The 23,392-nt window shown below is 39.7% G+C and overlaps 1 protein-coding gene across 1 annotated transcript; it reads left to right on the top strand.

Annotated features, from left to right (window-relative positions):
• Positions 1-13,319: 13,319 nt before the first annotated feature.
• LOC101607075 (peptidyl-prolyl cis-trans isomerase FKBP3-like) lies at positions 13,320-22,286 on the top strand. Its single transcript, XM_045159510.1, has 2 exons — positions 13,320-13,394; positions 21,603-22,286. The coding sequence occupies exons 1-2, from the start codon at positions 13,320-13,322 to the stop codon at positions 22,272-22,274; spliced, it is 747 nt and encodes a 248-aa protein (XP_045015445.1). The 3' UTR covers positions 22,275-22,286.
• Positions 22,287-23,392: the final 1,106 nt, after the last annotated feature.

Raw genomic sequence — 23,392 nt, 5'->3', positions numbered from 1 at the left:
ATGTGTTCCCTGTAAGGGCCTGGTGAAGGTTCAACCACTTAGTCTGTCTTTTAGGATGTAGAATTTTATGGTACCATAAACTCCTATAAAACTAGATATCCACAGACACAGAGGGTCCCAAGACCTCATCACTGAAGCAGACCTAAAATGAACTGCCGGAGCCTGCCGGCTGAAAGGGTTCACGCCTGATGGGGAGTGAGGATTAAGGAAAGACAGAAGAAAGAGTGAAAGAATGGACTCCAGTCCAGGACTGAAGCCAGGACTGAAGACTTGGTTTATTTCACAGCATTCCTTTTTATATCTCTTTACAAATAGTTTTTCCATAGACAAAGATTTTATGAGCTTTACAAGTTCCTATCAAAAAACCTTCCTGTTACAGAGTTTTTGCATTTCAATCATTTCTCAGTACAAAGGACCAGCCAAATGGCTGAAGATACCTAATCTTGCTTACAGGTAGGCTGCTATAGTTTTGCTAATGCCTTGCTGCCAGAAGCCCAGAGCTATGGATACAAGTCCAGCCAGAATGTCTCCCGACAATGAACCCAACATGGCTCAGGGAAATTTGCAGAAGAGGGGCAGAAGGAATGTCAGAGCCACATGTTGGATCATGATACACAGAGACATTGCCTCATACTGTTATGAGCATGTAAGGACCAGCATATGGTCCAGGGACAGTTTAGATAAATAAGTTTTTTTTCTTTGTGTGCGAGAGTAAAAATGCAAAGTCAAACTTTGTAAGCAAAAACTAAGAGTAAGCTGAGTACAATGACATAGTAAGAGATTAGCAGAAGGTGTGTGTGGAACCCTAGATAAGTAGTGGAAAATACAAAAACCCCAGCTGCTCAGCAGCCGTTGTCCCAGTCCTCCCGACACTATGACTGACTGAACAGCTGCTCAGCAGTCCGGACTGAGACCTCCGCGAGACGCATCACCGATCCGAATTCATCTGCCCGACACGCTGTCCGAACGACCGAGACTCACCTTGAAACACCCCGCGCCACCAGGTTGTAAAACGTCAGAAATCTCGCAGACCGAGTCTCGTGTTGAGATCGAGTCTCGCAATACTGCGTCCCAAGTCTCGCGATATCAGGTTGTATACATGTTAGACTCGTTAGAAATATTATTGTGTCAGTAGTGATGAATATAATTTGGTTATATATTATATTAGCTATAATATTAGTTGTGATAGTTTGGACTTGCTTGTGTGTGACTTTCATCCCAGTAAACTCTTTGTGAGTACACCAGTGTCTGAGTATTATTGACCTTCGTGGGCGGAATCCTCTCAACCAATCATCTTTGAGAGTGCTCGTGACACATACCCATAACTGATGGATAACCCCACAGTGCATGACCCATATACCCCAACAATGAGGGCTCTTTGAAGGGGGGAGAACAGGGAGAGGCGAACAATGGAACTAACCTTACTGTATTCACTGAGTACAAAACTAATAATAATAGTAATAATAATAATAATTATTATTATTATTATTATTATTATAAAAACTATCAGAAAGTTCTTAAAAGAATAAATCAAAATGTCTAAAAGAAGATCCTGTGCTATTATTCAGGGAGTCATTTCCCATTCTTGTATCATTTAGAAGTGTTCAAAGACCTTAGCCATTAGGGAAACAAAGTACTTTGAGATTCCATCTCAACTTATTCAGAATGGCTATCATCAAGGAAACAAATAGAAAATGCTGGCAAATATGTGGGGAAACAGTTGTGTAAATTGGTATAACCACTATGGAAAGCAGTGTGAAAGTTTTTCAAAAAGCTTAAAATAAATCTGTCATATGACCTGGCTCTTCCTCTTCTGGACATATTTGCAAAGGACAGCACTATTCTACAGAGACACTTGTTCATCAGTGTCAGTGCTTCACTCTTCACACAAACAAGGAGATGGGAACCATTCAAGATGTACCTATATAAGGAAGTGAAAGTGAAAATGTGGGACTGTTTAGAGGCAATTTACTCTTAACTGAAAGACTGTACTGAAACATCCCCTTTCAGAGGGAGGCTAACTTTGGAAATCTGAAACTTAAAAGGTAACAAGACCCTTCTCCAAGATTAGAAGCCTTACTCTCCTGCCCAAGAGATATTCCAATTAGCAAAGCCTGATGGAAATTGTATAGTGAGCTCCATAAATATAGGATCCATGAGGTGACCTCTGTGCAGTAGTGGACTTTTCAGTAATGCAGCTGCATCAGTGTCATTCATGCTCCTGTAAGTAACCCTATAACACAGGCTTTATATGCAACCTGAATAAACTCATTGGTTCACCAGATGAGACTTTGATGCATTTATGTATTTCTCTATTGTCTCTACCTTATTTGTGTGCTCCCATTGACCTAAGGAAAATTTCACCCAAATAGGAACATGTCAGAACAAAATGAATTTGGAAGGAAGGATATTAGGATTCTGGTTATGATAAGCAAGGCTTGCAACTGAAGTAAGTATGGGGCATCCATGCTGGAAACTCAACATGGTTGTCCCTTTCCATGTATTTGTTGTGGTGTGTATTCATGTTATGGCAGTGATTGCCTGGCTTTTGCTAGGGGTAGTAATGATATGTTTTATCAGCAAGATAGGCTTTTGTCTTATAGGTAGTTAGCTAGGAACTCATTTACAGAAACATGGATGTCATCTTGCCTGTCTTCACAGACCTTGAACCCACATATCATCCTATTTCACCCACAATGGCTGAAAGAAATAATCATTAACAGTAGTTTACTTCTACTTTCCCAGCTCAACAACCTGTGGGCTGGCCTTTCTGAGTCAGTCTCTCTCTCTCTCTCTCTCTCTCTCTCTCTTTTGAAGATATATTTTTTACTTATTTATGAAATAGAGAGGGAGAGACTCTCTCTCTCTCTCTCTCTCTTTTGAAGATTTATTTTTTACTTATTTATGAAATAGAGAGGGAGAGAGAGAGAGAGAGAGAGAGAGAGAGAGAGAGAGAGGGAGAGAGAATGGGCATGTTAGGGCTTCCAGCCACTGCAAAAAAACTACAGATGCATGAGCCACCAAGTGCATCTGGCTTATGTGGGACCTGGAGAATTGAACCTGGGTTCTTGCTTCATAGGCATGTGCCTTAACCCCTAAACCATCTCTCCAGCCCAAGTCAGTTTCTTAAATCCACTAATCATTCAGTTCTCTTTATCACACATTGAGTCTGACTACAAGATTCATCTTAATTGAATATCTGATCCACAAAAATAAGTCCAACATACATGTTAGTCTCTTCTTTTTGTCCTTTATTGGCTTTTAGCTACTTTGGTAAGCTCTTGGCTCTTTCTCAGTGTGTGTGTGTGTGTGTGTGTGTGTGTGTGTGTGTGTGTGTGTGTGTGATATAGAGAGAGAAAGGGAGAGAGGGTGGGAGAGAGAGAGGTCTCCTCAGCTTGCTGTGGAGACCATTTCTCTTTGGGCATTTTCCTGTTTGTTTTTTGAGCCCTTTACTGCTTTACTATGTGTGTGATCTTCCTTTAAGCTCTGGGAACCTTGTTCTCATTTAGTCTTCTTTGAAGCCCTATGCAATGGGGTCTTTTGGCTTGAGGTCTCCTGCTTTGCTTTCCACATATGTCGGTCCCTTCCCCATAGGCTTATTTCTTAGAGATCTGTCTATGTGAGAAAGAATTTGCTATCTCTCCTCCACTTCCAAGTCTTCCTAGGAAGCACAGAACTTCTTTTGTCTTGGACCTTCCTATTTGCCTTTCCTTGAATTCTAAGATTCTGTAAAATAAATCTCATAATTCAGAATTAATCTTCTAAGAGTTCACATATTCAATTGTCTGATAACTTGGACATGGACCCAAAGTTGGGGTCCATGGCAGTATATTTAGAAGTAGATTTACTACTTCATTATGGAAATCTAATATTTCCTTGTAGTTTAAAAATCTCATATGAGTGAGTTGTAAAACTAAGATTGAGCCATCAGGAGGAGAGTCTGTGGTAAAGTCAGGGTGGGCAACTTCTTTGAAATCATATGGGTGGCACACATGCTTGATGACTGGGGTCTACCACATGAGTGTGGGAAATGTCCTGAAAACAGCTTAATGTCTAAGGAAAACAATGATGTGTGGTACACAGGCAAATAGAGTTTTGGCAATCTGTCTTAAATTTGATCTGGACATTGTTATGAGTAATAAGATATGCATCTGAGGCTGACATGGCTACACAAAGGGATCTATGTTGTATAAAGGAGGAACTGCACAGGTAGAGGGATATGTGGCTCATTTTCTTTCCATTAGCATCTAATTTTGTAGGTAAATTGGATAAAAGAGAGACCAAACAGAAGTGCTGGTTTACCCTATTATATATCTAGGAAGCCAAAAAGAAGGGATTAGACCAGTATTGGTATTGAAGAGCCTTTCCTGGGATCAAAAAATGTGACTCCTATGGGAGGAGCTGGATATTGATGAATAAGTGAGTAAAGATGTTAGAAAACAAATATATTATCTGACAATACAGAGAAAATGAAAAGCAATGATAGGTATTATGACTCTGAACTGTTGGTGTGGTAGTTTGAATGTAGTGGTTTGAATACATGGCCCCTAACAGGCAGATACCTGCTATAAGAGTTATGTCACTGGACGTAGATCCTATGTCCAGCCCTAAGGTGTGTGGACCACTGGATCTGTGTGGTGCAAGGGTTTTTTGTTTGTTTGTTTTTGTGTGTGTGTGATACCTGTCTGCTTAGATACATGGAATGAGTCACCTTCTTCCACTTTGAGGGTGTTCCCCTAGAATTTTTAGACCTAAAATAAACCCTTTATTCCAATAAGTTGATTTTAGTTAGGTGTTTGTCAGTAAAGGGTAACTGGCTGCCACATGAATTTGTTATTGGAAATGGGGTCATTACTATGATGAATATGACCATATGGATTTGGGTCTTTTGGACTGTATGTTGAAGAAATGTGGAAAGATTAGATATTTGGGACTGGATAAGCCTCACAGTGTGGCAAGCAAGGGTTAATGGGATATTATGATGAGAATCTGTAATTACAAATACAGAGAACATTATGAAAACTGAAGGGTTGACCCATAAAATTTCAAAGGGGAAGCAGAGAATTTTGTTGAAACTGGACCACTAACATAAAGGTGGGCTGTATTATGCTCATGTCCAGTGAGTTTAAACAAGGTTGAATTTAAAAGTTATATACTAGTGAAATCTGATATGAAAGAGAAAGATGATGCATTGTTGATCACAGCAAAATTCAAGTGTTTATATTTTTAATTTTATTACATGAGTAAAACAAGTTATACTCATTTATCCCCTAATCTCAGCTTCTATTAGCCTGAGGGCCCTTAATGGGGTTATGGTAGTCACTATGGAGTCATGAAGGCCTCAGTCAGTGTCTATGAAAAAGCAGTGGTGCCATGTCTCAAGGTATTCTTACCCATTCTGAGGCTCTTATAATTTTTCTTTTTTAAAAAATTATTTATTTATTTATTTGAGAGCAACAGACACAGAGAGAAAGACAGATAGAGGGAGAGAGAGAGAATGGGTGTGCCAGGGCTTCCAGCCTCTGCAAACGAACTCCAGATGCTTGCGCCCCCTTGTGCATCGGGCTAACGTGGGACCTGGGGAACCGAGCCTCAAACCGAGGTCCTTAGGCTTCACAGGCAAGCGCTTAACTGCTAAGCCATCTTTCCAGCCCTCTTATAATTTTTCCACCCCCTCTTCTATAATGTTTCCTGAGACATGGCAGATCTGTTGTCAGTCTTATCTAATGTTTAGTTCTTTGTAGTCTCTGGAATTCTGCTTTGGCAGGTTTTGATCAACCAGTGTTTCTGTTGCCATCACACTGGGGCTTGTTTTCAGGCTAAAAGTAAGAGTAATTCATGACATTGTTTCCTCTGCACTTTCTCCCAGGCCCTGGCTGATGTCATAGAAGCTATAAGTCTCAAAAGGGAAGAGCAGTTGGCTATTTTCTTGTCTTTTCAATGGATCGTGGTTATCCTCTGTTTTCTCTCCTGTCTATAAAATAAAACAGATTCTCCAACCAAGAGTGAGAACAGCTTGGTTTAAATGGGGTATGCAAACTTGTTTAAAAGATTTCTGATGTGCAAGTCCACTCTTCTCCAGAGAGAGGTGGGTTCTTCCCTCTGAAATCTATGAGTGTCCTGACCATGGGATTTTGACTAGGTTTCTAGTAACAGCTATGACTTTTCTCCTACTGAGTAGACCTAATGTCCAGTCAGAGAACAGAGAACTTATAGATGCTGCTTGTCACTATTGCAAAAGTATGTACATCTTTTCTGGCTGGTTGATTTCATAGTAGTCAGTCTCGTGCTTATTCATGCTCTTGATGACTATTGTCCACTGTGACTTCAAAATGGCTTTCCAGCCCTATGAGGGCTAGGCATAGAGGGAGCTAATTTCCCTTTTGGTTCCAACATGGTATTCCCATGTCCTATGACCCCAGCCTGTAGTGTCTTTAGCACAGAGCCTTACTTTTCAGCTCTGGCAGGTAATCAAGTCTTTGGTAATGGCCTACATTGTTTTAGGTTTTTGTGATTCCAAAGGAATTTTTGATTGTTTTTTTTTTTTTTTCTATTTCCATGAAGAATGCCTTTGGAATTTTGATAGGGATTGCATTAAATGTGTAGATTGCTTTTGGTAAGATTGCCATTTTCACAATATCGATTCTTCCAATCCAGGAACAAGGGATGTTTCTCCACTTCCTAGTGTCTTCTGCAATTTCACGCTTGAGTATTTTAAAGTTCTCATTGTAAAGATGCTTTACTTCTTGATTAGGTTTATACCAAGGTACTTTTTTTTTGATGCAATTGTGAATGGGAATGATTATCTGATTTCATACTCTGTGTATTTGTTTTTAGCATATATGAAGGCTACTGATTTCTGTGAATTTATTTTGTATCCTGCTACATGGCTGTGGGTTTTTATCAGCTCTAAGAGTTTGCTAGTAGAGTCTTTAGGGTCCTTTATGCATAGAAACATGTCATCTGCAAATAATGATAACTTGATCTCTTCCTTTCAATTTGTATCCCTTTGTGTGTGTCTCTTGCCTTATTGCTATGACTAAGACTTCCAAAACTAGATTAAATAAAGATGGGAACAGTGGATACCCTTGTCTTGTTCCTGATTTTAGTGGAAAAGCTTCCAGTTTTTCCCCATTTAGTAATAGGTTGGCTGTAGGCTTCTCATAAAAAGCTTTTATTGAATTGAGATATGTTCCTTCTATTCCCAGTCTCTGTAGGACTTTTATCATGAAATGATGTTGAATTTTGTCGAAGGCTTTCTCTGTGTCTAATGAGATGATCATGTGATTTTTGTCCTTCAACCCACTTATATAATGTATTACATTTATAGATTTGCATATATTGAACCATCCCTGCATCCCTGGGATAAAGCCTACTTGGTCAGTGTGAATTATTGTTTTGATATATTCTTGTATTCTGTTTGCCAATATTTTGTAGAGAATTTTTGCATCTATGTTCATGATGGAGATTGGTCTGTAATTTTCTTTTTTTGTTCTATCTTTGCCTGGTTTTGGTATCAGGTTGATGCTGGCCTCATAGAAGGAGTTTGGTAAAATTCCTTCTTTTTCTATTTCATGGAAAAGCAGAAGAAGCAATTGTGTTAGCTCTGCCTTGAAGGTCTGGTAAAATTCAGCAGTGAATCCATCTGGGCTTGGGCTTTTCTGGGGGGTGGGAGATTATTGATAACTATTCGGATCTCCATGTTTGTTATAGGTCTATTTAAGTGATTAATTTCATCTTGATTTAATTTAGGTAGGTCATATAAATCAAGAAATCATCCATTTCTTTCAGATTTTCATACTTTGTGGAGCATATGTTTTTATAGTATGTCCCTATGATTTTTTGAATTTCTCTGGAATCTGTTGTGATGTTACCTTTTTCATCTCTGATTTTATTAATTTGTGTCTCTTCTCTCCTTTTTTGTCAGATTTGCTAAGGGTTTATCAATCTTGTTTATGCTTTCAAAGAACCAACTCTTTGTTTCATTAATTCTTCGATTTTTTTTTGTTTCTATTTCATTAATTTCTGCCCTAATCTGTATTATTTCTTCCTGTCTACTGATTTTTGGTTTGCCTTGTTCTTCTTTATCCAAGGCTTTAAGGTGAAGCATTAGGTCGTTTACTTGTGACCTTTCTAATTTCTTAATATTGGCAGTTAAGGCTATAAATTTACCTATTAGAACTGCCTTCATTCTGTACCAGAGAGTTTGGTATGTTGTGTTCTCATTATCGTTTGCCTCTATAATTTTTTTTTGATTTCCCTCTTGATTTCTTCATTGACCCATTCATCATTTAGTAGTGTACTGTTTAGTTTCCATTATTTTGTTTATGCTCTATAGCCTTTCTTGCTACTGATTTGTAGTTTGATTCCATGTGATCAGATAGAATGCAAGGAATTCTTTCAATTTTCCTGCATTTGTTAAGACTTGCTTTGTGACCTAATAGATGGTCTATTTTAGAGAATGTTCCATGTGCTGCTGAAAAGAATGTATATTCTGGAGCATTTGGATGAAATGTCCTGTATATATCTGTTAGGTCCATTCTTTCTATGACCTCATTTAGTCCAGATGCCTCTCTGTTTATTTTTTCCCAGGATGACCTGTCAATTGATGAGAGTGGAGTGTTAAAGTCACCCACCACCACCGTGTTTGGTGTTATCTGTGACCTTAGTTCTAATAGTGTTTGTTTGATGAATTTGGGAGACCCATGCTAGGTGCATATATGTTTAGGATTGTAATGTCCTCCTGTTGGAGTGTGCCCTTATCAATATAAAGTGACCTTCCTTATTTTTCTTGACTAATGTTGTACTGAAGTCTACCTTGTCCGGTATTAGAATAGCATCGCCTGCTGTTTTCTAGGTTTATTTGCTTGAAACACCGTCTTCCAACCTTTCACCCTAAGATAATGTCTATCCTTTGCCGAAAGGTGACTTTTTTGGAGACAACAAATTGTAGGATCCTATGTCTTTTGGTTGGGGCATTGAGGCCATTGATATTAAGAGATATTATTGAAAGGTATGTATTTATGTTTGCCATTTCTTTTTCTTTTTGTGGTTCCAGTTCTACCTTTTCTCTCTTGTGTTAACTAGTATTTGAGTATTGCTTGTTTTTCATGTTCCTTATATGTGTGCTTTTCCTTTTCTTCAGCAAGGAGGATTCTATCAAGTATTTTCTGTAGAGCTGGTTTTGTCTGCAACTACTCCTTTAGCCCATTTTTGTCACGGAATATCCTTATTTCTCCGTGTATTTGAATGGATAGCTTTATAGGATAAATAACCTGGTTGACAATTGTTATCTTTCAGAACTTGGAATATGTCACTCCAAGCCCTTCTGGCTTTAAAAGTTTGTGTTGAATAATCTGCTGTAATCCTGATGGGCTTGCTTTTGTAGGTAACTTGATTTTTTGCTCTAACTGCTTTCAATATTTTTTTTTTCCTTTGGATTGTGTGGTAGTTTGATTATAATATGGTGAGGAGAGGTTCTTTCCAGGTTTTGTCTTGCTGGGGTTCTAAAGGCTTCCTGTATCTGCCTTGGCACCTCTTTCCCAATTTGGGGGAAGTTTTTTTCTATGATTTTGTTGAGTACGCCTACTATGCCTCTGGAGTGGAATTCTTCTCCTTCTACTATGCTCCAAATTCTTATATTTGGGCTTTTCATAGTGTCCTGAATATCTTGAAATTCCCACTCATACCTTTCTGTAAGTTTGTCTTTCTCTTTGTTGGACTGTATTAGATGTGCCACCTGGTCTTCTAGCTAAGATATTCTGTCCTCTCCTTCATGCATTCTACTGGTGAGATTCTCTACAGAGTTTTTTATTTCATTAACTGTGTTCTTCATTGCTAGTAATTCTGACTGGATTTTCTTTACTATTTCTATTTCCTTATTTATGTCTTGTATTGCCTTCTTTATTTCATTAAATTGGTGTCCTACATCTTCTTTGATTTTTTCTTTGATTCCTTTGATTTCCTCTTTGATTTCTTCCTTGATTCCTTCGATTTGTTCTTTGACTTCTTTGAACATATTTACAATCATTCTTTTGAAATCCATCTTAGGCATTTCCTCTAACTCGTTCTCACTGGAGGTCATTTCTGATACATTAATACTTTTAAGTGGATTTATATTGTCTTGCTTTTTAGTGTTTCTTGTGCTATAATGTATATATTTTTGCATCTTGGATTAAGTTATTGCTTGGATTTTCTAGATAGCTGGGTATTCTTAGCTGTATCAATTGATTTGATGTTATATATTTTCAGGGTATGAGCTTAAGGTGTTAGGTGTGGCTCTTAAGACTCTCAGAGTATCTACAAAGGTGCTCCTAGGGGTTGAGTTTCCCAGCTATGGGAGTATTCAAGTAGGCTAAGTGGAATAAAATACAGGTAGATTCTAAAATTTAACTAAACACTGTACACACTCAATCAAAAACAGCACTGGGTATTTATGCAAGAGTAGTTATTATAGCAAGCAGATCCTCTGTCAACAAAGAGGTTAAGATTTCTGGTCTGTTGAGGGATCCAAGTCACCTTGTATCTAAGTGAGACCCTTCCGTGGAGGATCCAGGTTACCTTGGATGTTTTTGGTCTCAGCCAAGTTGCTGGCTGGGTCATTGGGCTGCTGTTCTGATTTCTGGAGCTGGGCACTGGCTTTTCCTACAGGGCAACCATGCCTGGCAACTGTGGCCCTGCAGATTGGCACCCCTGCTGCTGGAGCCACTACTACTGCTGCAGAAGCTGCTGCTGCTAAATCTGCCACTGTTGGGTCTGTGGCCGCTGCTGTTGAAGCTGCTGCTGCTGGATCCACCACTGCTGCTGCCACTGCTGCTGCTGCTGTAGCTGCCACTGCTGGAGCTGCTGCTGCCACCACTGAAGCTGCCACTACTGGATCTGCCGCTGCTGGGACTGCTGCTGCTGGTGCCAGAGCTGCTGATGTTGCTGCGGGACTCTGCTCCTGCTCGCGTCCAGCTGTCAGCTCAAGTTGGCATAGCTGGGTCCTTGGACCACTGCTCTGTTCAGTGGAACTGAGCACAGGCTGTGGGGGATGGGAGGGAGCCACAGCTGTTCTTGTTCTCTCACTGTTCCATGTGTCCTTCTACCTTGTGATCTGCTACTCCTTTTTCCCTTCCGTTCTTCCTTCATGTTTCTTGAGTTGCAAAGAGCATTGGTGTGAGTGGAAACTCCCCACACCTGGCTTCTCCTGTGGTTCAAGCTGAGCCTGGCGGCTCACTGGTATGCCGACGCCACCATGGTCGGTGGACCTGCCGGGGCCGCTTTTGCTAGCCTGTGCAGGCTCTGGATGCTCTGGATCTCTTACTTCTCCACTGCCATTTCAATTTCCTATACACCTCACTTTTTAGTAAAAGTGTGTATTTTGCTGAGTTTTTTTGGTCTTTTCCCCCCTAGGCTTCTTTGGCATGGTACCTATGCCGCCATCTTAACCAGAAGTCCCTACATTGTTTTAGGGACCTCACTGATCTTTATGGCCAATAGTTCACTGTTTGGGGGAGGGGGGCAACCCAATTCTGGACTTGGGATTTACTAGCCAAAGTCTGTGGGTTAAGGATAAGCTTTTTCTACCTTCTGCCCAGAATATCTGTCCTCCCTCTTTATTGATAACTTATATCTTGTAGAATGCTAGCCAGAGTGAGGGTTTCCATGGAACTCATTCATGTTCTCTTTACTTTTGTGTTACAGCCTCTCCAACTCCCCCCTAACCTTTAAACCTCCATACCCCAATGTTAAGTTTCTTGCCCAACACATGAGGCAACCACTCTTTTCCTCCTTCCACATTCCTTCTTTCTCCTGGTCTCACTCTAGTTTTCTACCCATAATCTTGTTTCTAACTAACATTTGTATTCATCTCCAGTTGATCCCAGTTAGGAACCTCATATGAGAGAGTACATGTGGCATTTGTCTTTCTGCATCTATGTGACCTCATTTAGAATGATTTTTTTCAAACTCCACCCATCTGCAAATTTTATTATTTTATGTTCTCTTACCAATGAGTAGAATTCCATTGTGTATATGAACAACATCTTCATTATCAGTTCATACTCATCAGTTGATAAGTATCTTGGCTGATTCTATTACCTAGCTATTGTGAACATAGCTTCAATAAACACGGTGAAGAAGGATATAAGAATGCTAGTTAATTTTAAGTAGTTTCAGTTAAATATTGATGCCCAGAGAGAACCAGGAGGTGCCAAACAACATGCCACCTCACCCTGACACAATAATGGAAATCTTGTCAGAAATGAAACTTGTCTCAGATTGAGACTGATCTACAGTGTCCCTTGCTGCTCATATTATAGGTGGGTACCTCGATAAGTTGGCACAGGTGGGCTAACTCTGAGATCCACCCTCCAAATCTATAAACCAATCAGGTCTTCCCCTTGCTTATAAAGTCTGCTGTCTTCTTCCTTGTTAGCTCTGCCTTGCTCTACTCAGCTGAGTTGTTTTTCTATCTCTGCTCAAATCTGTCTATCTCTCTTTGTTCAGGCCACAGGGGCAGCCATGGGTCTGGCTTCTGCCTTATTCAGCTTGGCTGGTGGGGGAGGAAGAATATAGTAGCTTTTTGGTCTGGGAGAACTTTTCTGCTTGCCTCTGATTATATAAAAGTATAAGTTTGGGATAACTTCTTACTTTGATGGCATACATGATTTTACTCTGGTCTTTGAATATACTACCCACATATTTCCATTACTACTCTAGATGTACCGCATGAGTGCTCTCATTGACTCTAGGCCTCCTACCTGTGTAATATTCTATTTTTAATTAGTTTTTACAAATTTTTGTTTATTTCATTTATTTATTGAGAGTGACAGACAGTGAGAGAAAGAGGCAGAGAGAGAGAATGAGTGAGCCAGGGCTTTCAGCTACTGCAAACAAGCTCCAGATGCATGAGCCTCCTTGTGCATCTGGCTAACATGGGTCCTGGGTAATGGAGGCTTGAACCAGTGTTCTTAGGCTCCACAGGCATGTGCTTAACTGCTAAGCCATCTCTCAAGCTCCAGGGTAATATTCTTAAATTTGGGATAAACATGAGTATAACTCTCTTCATTACTTATTTGTTCTCTGAATTATATGGTCTCTGCTTTGATATTCTCCCTCTTATTCTTCTCTTAAATCCCAATGTCCCCAATGTAAGGTTTGTGAATGACCAAAGACCATGCAGGACCACTCTGAATGAGGGAGGGCAAAACCTATTTCTTGGAGTTTGTGCTGCCAGGCTGTCTCATGGGCGGAGAGAGAGAACAGCTAGTGTGACTCTGGGTAGTTTGGGTTTTTATAGTTTTGCTCTTTGGGAGGAGGGTACAGAGAACAACGTAATGGGGAATTCATGGGAGAGCAGGGACCAAATGAAGAAGCTAATTAATGAGAAGAACAGGGAGAAAATGGAGGAGGTAATCAATCTGAGGATGAGTGGCTATCAGGAGAGGAGTCAGATAATTTCTAAAATAAGATTGACAGGAAACCTATCACTGAGGGCATTGTTAGGTCAGGAGAGTAAGGGTTAGGCAATATAAACATCTAAAGCTGGATCAGTCAGGCTGCTATCATTCCCCTTCTTCATCTCAACTCCATTCCTAACATTCCAGCATTTTGTTAAGAATAAGGGGGCCTGATCAGGTCTCCCTTTGCTGCTTCCTGCTGTGAGGGGGTGTAGTCAGGTATTTCAGGAGATGGTTAGTGTCACTGGCTGGCAAGTCCCCTCTGAATATGAGACAGGCTAAAAGTTGGTATTGAGTGGAAGAGGGACAGGTTAATAAAAGTTGGTTGAATGACTGGTATGTGAGATTATTTACCTAGTTTTGGATACATTTCCAAATATTGGTGACTATTAAGGGTAAAATAAATATCACCATTAATAGTCTAAGTAATGATAGTAGCCAAGGCCAAATAATTCTAAAGATATCCCATGGTCTTGAGGGCAGTCAGATATCAGGATAGTCTGTTGGTCAGAGTTTTAGAGACTTTTATCTCTAATTTTACTTTACCCAATTGGTTTATATAATAACAACATTCTTCATTTGGGAAGAGACAGGTTCCTCCCTGATCTGTGATGAGGTCAAGGGCTTCATGGTTTTGAAAGACGACTGATGTCAATGAGGTGAGCTGCAGCTGTAGCAAGTGAAGGGCCATAGCAGAGTCCTTAATGGCTGTACTCAGTTCTGTAAAAACTGTTGATAAGAGATAGTCTGTGACCCAGTCTCCCTGCAGCCAATTCTGTAGCTGCTATAGAGGAGAGAAGACTTATTTTTATTAGTATAGGTAACTGGACTGTGACAAGCTCAGTGTTTTATGATATACTTCCCTCATATAAAGTGCCAGTCTCCATTATCTGAGCATCTAGAATAATACATATCATGTTATTAGGATCCCCTGTGAGGTTGTAGAAGAACTTCTATCTATATACCAAGTATGGTTAGGGTAAGGGAGGGGAGACAGTGAAATTCTGGGGTTGTGGTAGGTAAGTTCTTCTAAAGTCTCTAGACTGGAGTGTGTAAGTTTTTTAGCTAAGAGGTAGAAGGGTAGTTGAGTTAGGTGGGGGCCAGGAGTCTGAAATAATATTTGGGTTGTCTAGAAAGGTAACATGAAAAAGTTGAAGTTTGGATGGGGTTAGTAGATGGAGGTGGATTGTCACAGATCCATCTGAGTATGAGTTAACTGTAGATGAGAGGATGCAAGTTTAAGATTTTAGTTAAATACACAATCCCAAAATTAGCAGAATTATTAGCAAAAGTGGCATGCATGATCATCATGAAGATCTAGAACTTTACCAAATGGTGTGGTATACCTATTTTTGTTACAGTGATAATGTCTGTCTAAAGTTACAGTCTGGATGCCTGTGGTGGTTTGAATAGAATAGATGGCCTCCAATATATTCACTTCTTCATTGTTTGTAGTTTGCATCTGCTGACTACCTGGCTGGAGGCAATGTCACTGGGTGTTCTTAAGGTGTGGTGGTGGGTTTCCAATTTCAATCTAAAGAGATGCAAAGTGTGCCTAGCTGGAGTTCCTGAAGTGTGCTATGGCTTTTGACCCTTAGGCTTATATGTCTCTCTCTCTCTGCTTGGACCTGTGAAGGCAGACCAGCTTCTTCTGCTATTATGGAACTTCCCCTGGATCTGTAAGCTTCAATAAATATCCCTTCTTCCATAACTGTGCCTGGTCTGGAAGTTCATCTCAGTGAACCTAAATCTGTCTGCTACAATGCTGATGGTTAAACCCTTTAGTTATACCTTACTTTTTGGATATATTTTTTCTACTGAATATTTAAGAACAAGAAAGGTGGCCAAAGTTTAATTTTATATTGAAATCTTGAAAGACAGTTGTGTCTCTTTAAGGGAGGCTTTTGGGGACCTGGGAGGAGCTCTATTGCTCTCTCATTATTTGGGCCATCTGCTGGGATGAGTTTGGGCTATGCTAACCATGTGGCTTCCCTTCCTTTGGAAGTGTTAAGAGTTTGCCCCTCTGTTTTGACTTTCCTCCTGCAGATTGGATAGTGATTGGAATCCATTTTGGGAGTCTTCATGTCGTCTCTGATCAAGAAGATAAATGACTTACCAAGAGCTTTAGGGCCCTCTAGAGAAAGAAATGTCTTGTCATCTCTTGAGCCCTTTTGATCTGGAGGGGCTGGGACCAAAATAGCAGGTACCCTTTTAACCTCAAAGTCCTTATTGGTTCTAGCCACTACATCTGGTTGTTAAGCACTTAGGAGAAAAATGGGCATGTAGGGTATGTGTGTATTTTTTTGTCTTTAGCAAAACAAATCTAGTTAAAATATAGTAGTAAAAATCCTAACATTTTGTTCTAACATTTAACTTATGTTGTCTGATGACATGGTAAGCCATATCTGAAAGATAGAAAACATATATATATATATATATATATATATATATATATATATATATATATATATATTAATTAACATTTGTAAGCACCAACAAAACATGTTAACAATCCTAGAGACAATTTTTATTAACAAAAATATAAATATTGACTCTGATTTTTATTTAGTTTTAGTGTCCTGGCTAAAGCCATCAGTTTTGTTCTTACAGTGGAGGATCTGAACTTGAGTATGAGACAATGACTATGGTTTTTGTCATTAATTTTTATAACCAATTTATAATGTTCTATCAACAAACTCAAATAAAACAATCTGTCAGAAATTGAGTTATTCTAGTAAGCATGAAACCCATGTAAATTTTGACATTTTAATTGAGTTTGTAATCTAAAATCAGAGTTGAATTTTGGAATATATATTTTTGTTGTTCTTAAAAAACTCTGGCCATTATTGTAGCATATATAAACAAGCACTTCTGGTTTTAAAGATGAAAACCTTTTAGTCTGTCTTTAGTAAATTAAAATCACCTTTAAATATATCTATGTGCCTGTGTATATGTTAGTAGATTTAATCTTTTGTCTAAACTGGATTATACATCAACATAATCCTTATAGAGAAATCTATAACAATCGATCTTATGCACTCTGTTCAGGGTTGCCTTGATTAACATAAACCAATTTTATGTCGCTTGTTTTGTTACCAGTGACTACTAAATTAAGCTTTCACCAGATATCTCTACAATTTGTGTTTAAATTACATTGTTTGTGTTGTGCCCTGACCCCTGACCAGGAGCCAAGACCCCCGGTCACCCAGGAGTCACCTAGAGGACCGCCACAGAAGCCGAGACACTCGAATGTAAAAGCAACACATTTTAAAAGCATGGATTTATAAAGGTAGGTAAAACTTTATAACTGCACTGGAGATAATATGACACACTTGGAAATAGTTTTACTACTAATGACAAGTCTGAACCACATTTATGATATAACAAACTAAGATGATTTGTTCATAGTTATTTTACACAAGAGAGAAACTGACAAAGAATCACTATTATATGCTTCTTGTCATTTTCCCTTTCCTTGTCCAGAGGCAATAGGCCAATTTGCCTAAGAACAAGGTGTGGATGACACATAGTATTAAATGTGCTTGGGGTCTGAGTTGGGTGCAGATCCATTTCTCAGAATCCAGCTTACCATGAATTTCAACAGCATATCACCATTAATATAATTTACATCACAGTGAAGTAGAAACAATCATTAACAAGTATCTCTAAACATTGAGCAAACCTGCCAGTCCCTAGGTGTCTGGCTTTTAGCCTTTACCTGGCAGACTTTGAGATCCAATTTGTTTTTTGACCCTACGTGTCTGACTGTGGCATGAGGTCTGTCACCATTGTGTTGTTGTTTGCCATCTAGGATGGGTTACAGCCTTGTTATGTTTGTACATCCCATACATAGCATATCCCCCTATATAGCACATGTTGTTTGAATCTATGTATCAAAGCATTACTGCAGTCACAAACCAGTACAGCCAGAATATGCAAATTCTACAGATTACCACTGGTCATTAGTATCTGAAATTTAGGTTAAAGTTCAATCTCACATTCACTCACAATCATTTAGAGTTTAAAATAGATTTTTAGTTATTTTTATTAATTTTTGTTGTTTTATCTAAATGGGTTTAGTCTCACCTTGGCTAGAAGCATCTGATGAGTAGGGAAAGCAGAACAGAAAGGACAGGCATGCAGAGCAAAAGATGTTTGAATAAGGGTAATCTCAAGCTACTTGCCAGTGTTGTGGAAAATGTTTATTTAAATCAGTAAGAATTTGGAAATCAAAAGATATGGTTCTAATATTTAATTTATATTGAGGCCAGGCAATGTTTTAATAAAAGATTAAATAGTGAAGTTTGATATCTTGAGGCTTTAATTTCTTTAAGTTTTGAAGTAGATAAGCCAGGCAGGTAGTAGGGACAGTTGTGGAAGTCTTATTTCTCATCTCAGATGAGTGGGAGAAGGAAAGGGTGTAGAAGGATACTGTTGTAACTAAGAGAGAAGGAGAAAAGAGAGGCATGTTCCTGAAAGAATAATTATTTGTAATGAAGAATGATATCTCAGGAGGAGAGAAGGGTGGGAAAGAGAAAGAGAGAGAGAGAGAGAGAGAGAGAGAGAGAGGTGTCAGTGTCATTAGCCAGGCTGGGGTTTGCGCAGACCACAGCAGCTTGGGAGATTAAACTTCAAGCATGTGGGAGTGTGTAAATTATAGTAGTTCAGTGTCATTTATGCTTGAGGCAGTTAGGTATTCAGGGCAGCTGACAGAGAAGCTGTGACAGTTGGTCCAGGTGCTGAGAGTGGCTCAGGACGCCCAGCAGAGAGGAGGACAGAAATAAAGGAGAGAGGGGAGGGATGAGTTGTTCCCTAGTTCCCTCTTTGACAGTGGCTTAGCAAGTTTGGTGGTGGGAGGAGGGGCAGAAGTTGCCATCTCCTCTCTGTGCAGAGGGAGTTTGGTGGGGAAAAGGATGAGGAACAGTGTCCTTAGGCTGGCAAACCATGCCAGAAAGCACTCCTCAGGGTTTGGTGGGGGAGAGAGAGAGAGAGAGAGAGAGAGAGAGAGAGAGAGAGAGAAGAAGAAGAAGAAGGAGGAGGAGGAGGAGGAGGAGGAGGAGGAGGAGGAGGAGGAGGAGGAGGAGGAGGAGGAGGAGGGAGGGAGGGAGGGAGGGAGGGAGGGAGGGAGGGAGAGAGAGAGAGAGAGAGTCCTGAGGTTTTGAGAGTGTGTCTTTCTAAAGACATGGGTAGCCCAGAAATGGTCAAGGAATGTGGCCTGATGTACCAGCATGGTTAAATCAGAGCAAGAGATGGAATACACCTCTGAGAGAATGACAGCAGACCAACCTGTGACATGAGAGACACTCCCTAAGGGAGAAAGGGTGAAGGAAGGCTTAGAAAAGAAGGACACAGAGAGAGAGAGAAAGGGAGAGAGAGAGAAAACTTCTGAGAGTAAGCCAATTTGTGAAAGACAGTTACTGAGGGTAGAGGATGTGGGTACAGGGAGCAGAATTATGGTCAGTGTGGGTGTTCACAATAGGCAGATGTTCTCAGGCCATCAGAGAGTCAGTGGCAGCTCAGTGGCCTGGTTTGGGGAAAGGAGATCTGGCCGCCCAGGAGGGCAAATAATAACTTCCTATCTGAGTCACTGAACCAGATATAAGGTTCATGACCGACGAAAGACAATGTAGCACAACTCTGGGAGGTTGGGGATAGGAAGATGTTGGTTGGGGCTTGAGCTGCCAGGCTGTCTCATAGGAGAAGAGAGAGAACAGCCAGTGTGACACAGTGTCATTTTGATTTTCATTCCTCTGATGACTATATGTGTTATACATCTTACATGTGTAATAACCATTTGTATTTCTGCCTTTGAGAATTCTACCCCATATTTTGATTGGAATGCTTATTTTTTTTTGTTTTTATCCACATATTTTTTTAGTTCTTTATAGATTGTAGATATAAGACCATTGTATAACTGGTGATTTTTTTCTCCCATTCTGTAGGAAATATACTGACTAATTTAATTTGTTTTATCCATATAGTAGCTTTTGAGTTTCATGTAGTCCCAGTGGTTTAGTGTTTACTTTCCTGAGGTACTGGGGTATTTGTTCAGGGAGTCTTTCACTATACCTACATTATGGAGTGTTCTCTATGTGTGGGGTATAAAAGACATGTCCAGATGCCAGAAGGTTGTTAAATAAAGATCCCGGTGCTCATGGTGAGCTCTTCCTCAGAATAATTGGCCAGAGAAGACTCAGAGGTTCCTTAAATGATAAAGGCTAATGCCACTGCCACTGCTGTTGATTGCATGCCACCTAGATGATAAGACCCTATTTTTGAAGATATGGCATGCTTTAATTATAGAATATGGAGAAATCAGGTTGGGACTAAACTGGAAGATCCCTCCCTGCTAGCTGCTTTCATAATGCCTGAGAGTGCTATGCTGGCATCTGTGGAGAATTGTCACCAAGAGTCCTGCTAAGCTATGGGTCTTGTATGCTGCATTACCAACATGCCAATCAAGAGGTTCCTGCTGGAGCAATAGTAACATGATTGTTGTGGGTACAAACAACACTTTTTCAAATGGTTTTAAGTTCTGCCCTGCAGGGGGAGAGATTATGTTTGATACTGTAAACCTGGTCAAAAGCCTGTGGCTTGAGAAGCAACAGCTATTGTTTTGTTGAATGGATATGATGTGTGTGTTAAATTGCTTTCTAAACATCCGTGACTAAACCCATACAATACTGCTACTATGACTGCTGCTGTCTGCTTAGGTCATAGAGAACATCTTGCAGTGGGCAGTGTTTGTTGATCACAAGACCTGGTTAAGCCAGTGAGAAGAAGTGACTGCTGAGGTGGCATAATGCCCCAATGTTTAGCCATAGATGGACATTTATACCACATTACCCAATGCTGAGAGAGAGTGAATGGAAAAAAAAAAAAATGTCAGACCATAGGAAGGGTTGGAGTGTGGTGTAGCAATTTCCTCCAAATTGAAACACTGAATTAAAACACTCCCTCAAAGACGGAGGCTCAGAAGGTCAGCAAAGGGAAGGCTGAATCCTAGAAGATCACAGGACACCTACCAAAGGTTATATAAAGGGTAAACTGCTGGAAGGGGTGAGACTCTCACCTGCGTGGCATGCATTTTATTCATGAAATTTAGCTGCCATTGATGTGGGGAACTGTCTGGTGCCATCTTTTTGTCTAGGAATTTGGATTGGTTCTTTAAGACACACAAAGGGTTGGGTGCCCAGAAAGGCTGAAACTTGTAGACTTGGAGAAAATGAAGGAAAAATGCAGTATAAGCTCCCTTCTGGATGGGAAGCTCCTAGAGTTGGAATTCTGAGCATGCTCTAGGATCCCTGGTTTTATATCCTCCCTTTATCTTATGCTAATGATGGGTCCTGTTGCTCATTGGTCCTTTTTTTTCCCCCTTCACTGGCAGAGTGTCTGAGTGTATGGAAACACACTCAGACACTCTGGTCTCCCTGACATAGAAGGGCTCCCTTGACCCAACCTTATCTCATTTTCTCAGATGCAGAGGAGAGGATGTTCCTTCTTCAAGTGAGTCTGGCAGCAAGGTTCCTCTTTTTCCACCTCCCCAACTTTTGGATGCCTGGTGTTGCAGGCTGGGAGGGCAGAACTGGGCTCCAGATGCACACTGACCAAACCCACCTTAGTAGGTCTTGCTCTGCCATCCAGCCCCTGCTGTAGCAGCCAACCTGCAGCTGCATCTTAGAGTTCTTGTCTATCCTTATGCTCTGACAATGGCTGTTGTGACCAGAACCTTTCAGTACAGTGCAGAGCTCTAGGTGTGGGCAGTGCATCTCTGTAAAGTCACATTCTGCCTTGTACTTGCTGTGCTTCCCAGGCTGGAGGAGATTACAGCTACAATCACCTATCAGAGCCACACCCCTCTGATAATAAGAAATCACCTATGTTGTCATGGAATTTTCATCATGAAATCATCACTGCCCCTGTAGGCCCTCACTCATATAAGTTATCACAATAAACTCTTTGGTTCACCAAGTTGGACTTGAGTGTAATCATGCTTTGGTCTGCCATCTGTAACTTATCTTGAGTCAATAGACTTGTGTTCATGTATTCCCAGGGAAAAGTTTTCACCCTACACGGTTATCCATATGATGTGGTTCTACTGAACTATAAAGAAAAATGTAATTATTGAATTAATTAGAAAATTGATGGACTCGAGTGCAGTGGCTGCAACGGGGGAAGATAGAGGCGGCGTGGGCAGTGGAGCACAGGGAGCAGCTGCCTAAGAAGGACATAATCAAGTTTCTGCAGGATCACGGTTCAGATTCATTTCTTGAAGAGCATAAATTATTAGGAAACATTAAAAATGTAGCTAAAACAGCTAATAAGAACCATTTGGTTACAGCCTATAACCATCATCTTGAAAGTAAGTGTTTCAAGGGTACTGAAAGTATAAGTAAAGTATCTGAGCAAGTGAAAAATGTGAAGCTTAGTGAAGATAAACCCAAAGAAACGAAATCTGAGGAGAATCTGGATGAGGGTCCACCAAAATATACAAAATCTGTTCTTAAGAAAGGAAATAAAACAAACTTTCCCAAAAAGGGAGATGTTGTTCACTGCTGGTACACAGGAACACTACAGGATGGAACTGTTTTTGATACCAATATTCAAACAAGCTCAAAGAAGAAGAAAAATGCCAAGCCTTTAAGTTTTAAGGTTGGAGTAGGCAAGGTTATCAGAGGCTGGGATGAAGCACTCTTGACTATGAGTAAAGGAGAAAAGGCTCGACTAGAGATTGAACCAGAATGGGCTTATGGAAAGAAAGGACAACCTGACGCCAAAATTCCACCAAATGCAAAACTCACTTTTGAAGTGGAACTAGTAGATATTGATTGAAATAGCAGTGCTTCAGAGGTCTAGACATTATCAACAATGATAAGACTTGGCATTGAAACTTATATAACCAATTAGAGCTTACTATTATTATAAGGGAAATGTCAACTGGAAAATTCATTGTTGTTTACTTGATCCCAGTTTTTGAGAGATGTAATCCCTTATAAGTCATATAGTCCCATGTATTTTGCTATAGCTGTGTAAAATATTAAAGAGAACTGTTTTTCCTTGTACTTTACAATGTAAACTCAAAGGCTCAATAAAAAGGTATGAACCGAAAAAAAAAAAAAAAGAAAAAAGAAAATTGATGGACTCCAAAAAGATCATATTACGTGAGATAACTCAGGTACAAGAAAACAAAATTTCCCCAATTTCATGATTTCCTTTCTAGTTAGTTGCATGTATATTTACACTCTCATTCAACATCTACATATGAGAGAGCATGCAGTGTTTGTCATTCTGAGACTTCTGGGGTAAAGGTTAGAGAAGGTGGCAGATCATAAGAGATAAGAAAGTCAAAGATTCTGGGGGTGCAAGGGTAAAAGCACGGTGAGGACTAGGAAGATGGGCAGAGAAAGAAGACAGGGGAGGTAAATAAAACTGTGTTATTAAAGAACAAAAAGAAAACTTTAAAAATGCTATTTAATAGATGCCATTGAGGTGCCTTGTATAGCCATCCTCTTCAGCTAATGTAACCCATGAATGAAAATTCAAAAGGCCACATCAAATACCAATATTTATTTCTCAGGTCTGGTCATATTTTTTCCTTGTTATTTTAAAGCTTTTAGTAATTCAAAACAGGAAGTATAATTTCCTAAGACAGTCCTTAGTTAACCTTTTTACAGTTTCATGAGTAAAACTGATATATTTTCTGCTGTCATATAGCTAATATATTCATATTTATACATGCCATTGGCTTTTATTCATATTACCATCCTGAAAGCTTTATTAAAATAATTATAATTGTTTTAAATTAGTAAATTTACTTCCTAGATTCCTATTTAGAAGTTAAAGGTATATCACTTCAGGTTTAAAAAATGGCCTAGATGATTGAGTGAGCTTTTTATATGTCAGGGATTAATTTCAGAATATGCAATAGAAAAGGGAAAGAGTGAAGAATT

The sequence above is a fragment of the Jaculus jaculus genome, chromosome 9 (assembly GCF_020740685.1).
Source record: "Jaculus jaculus isolate mJacJac1 chromosome 9, mJacJac1.mat.Y.cur, whole genome shotgun sequence".
NCBI classification, from domain to species: Eukaryota; Metazoa; Chordata; class Mammalia; order Rodentia; family Dipodidae; genus Jaculus; species Jaculus jaculus.
Note: the sequence above shows the minus strand (reverse complement) of the source record. Positions and strands in the feature narration are given on the sequence as shown.

What these genes read in the sequence shown, in the direction of transcription:
- LOC101607075 (XM_045159510.1), top strand. Translation starts at nt 13,320, where the DNA reads ATGGGGAATTCATGGGAGAGCAGGGACCAAATGAAGAAGCTAATTAAT. An exon ending in ACAGGGAGAAAATGGAGGAG is followed by an intron (nt 13,395 to 21,602) that starts GTAATCAATCTG and finishes ACTCGAGTGCAG; the next exon opens with TGGCTGCAACGGGGGAAGAT.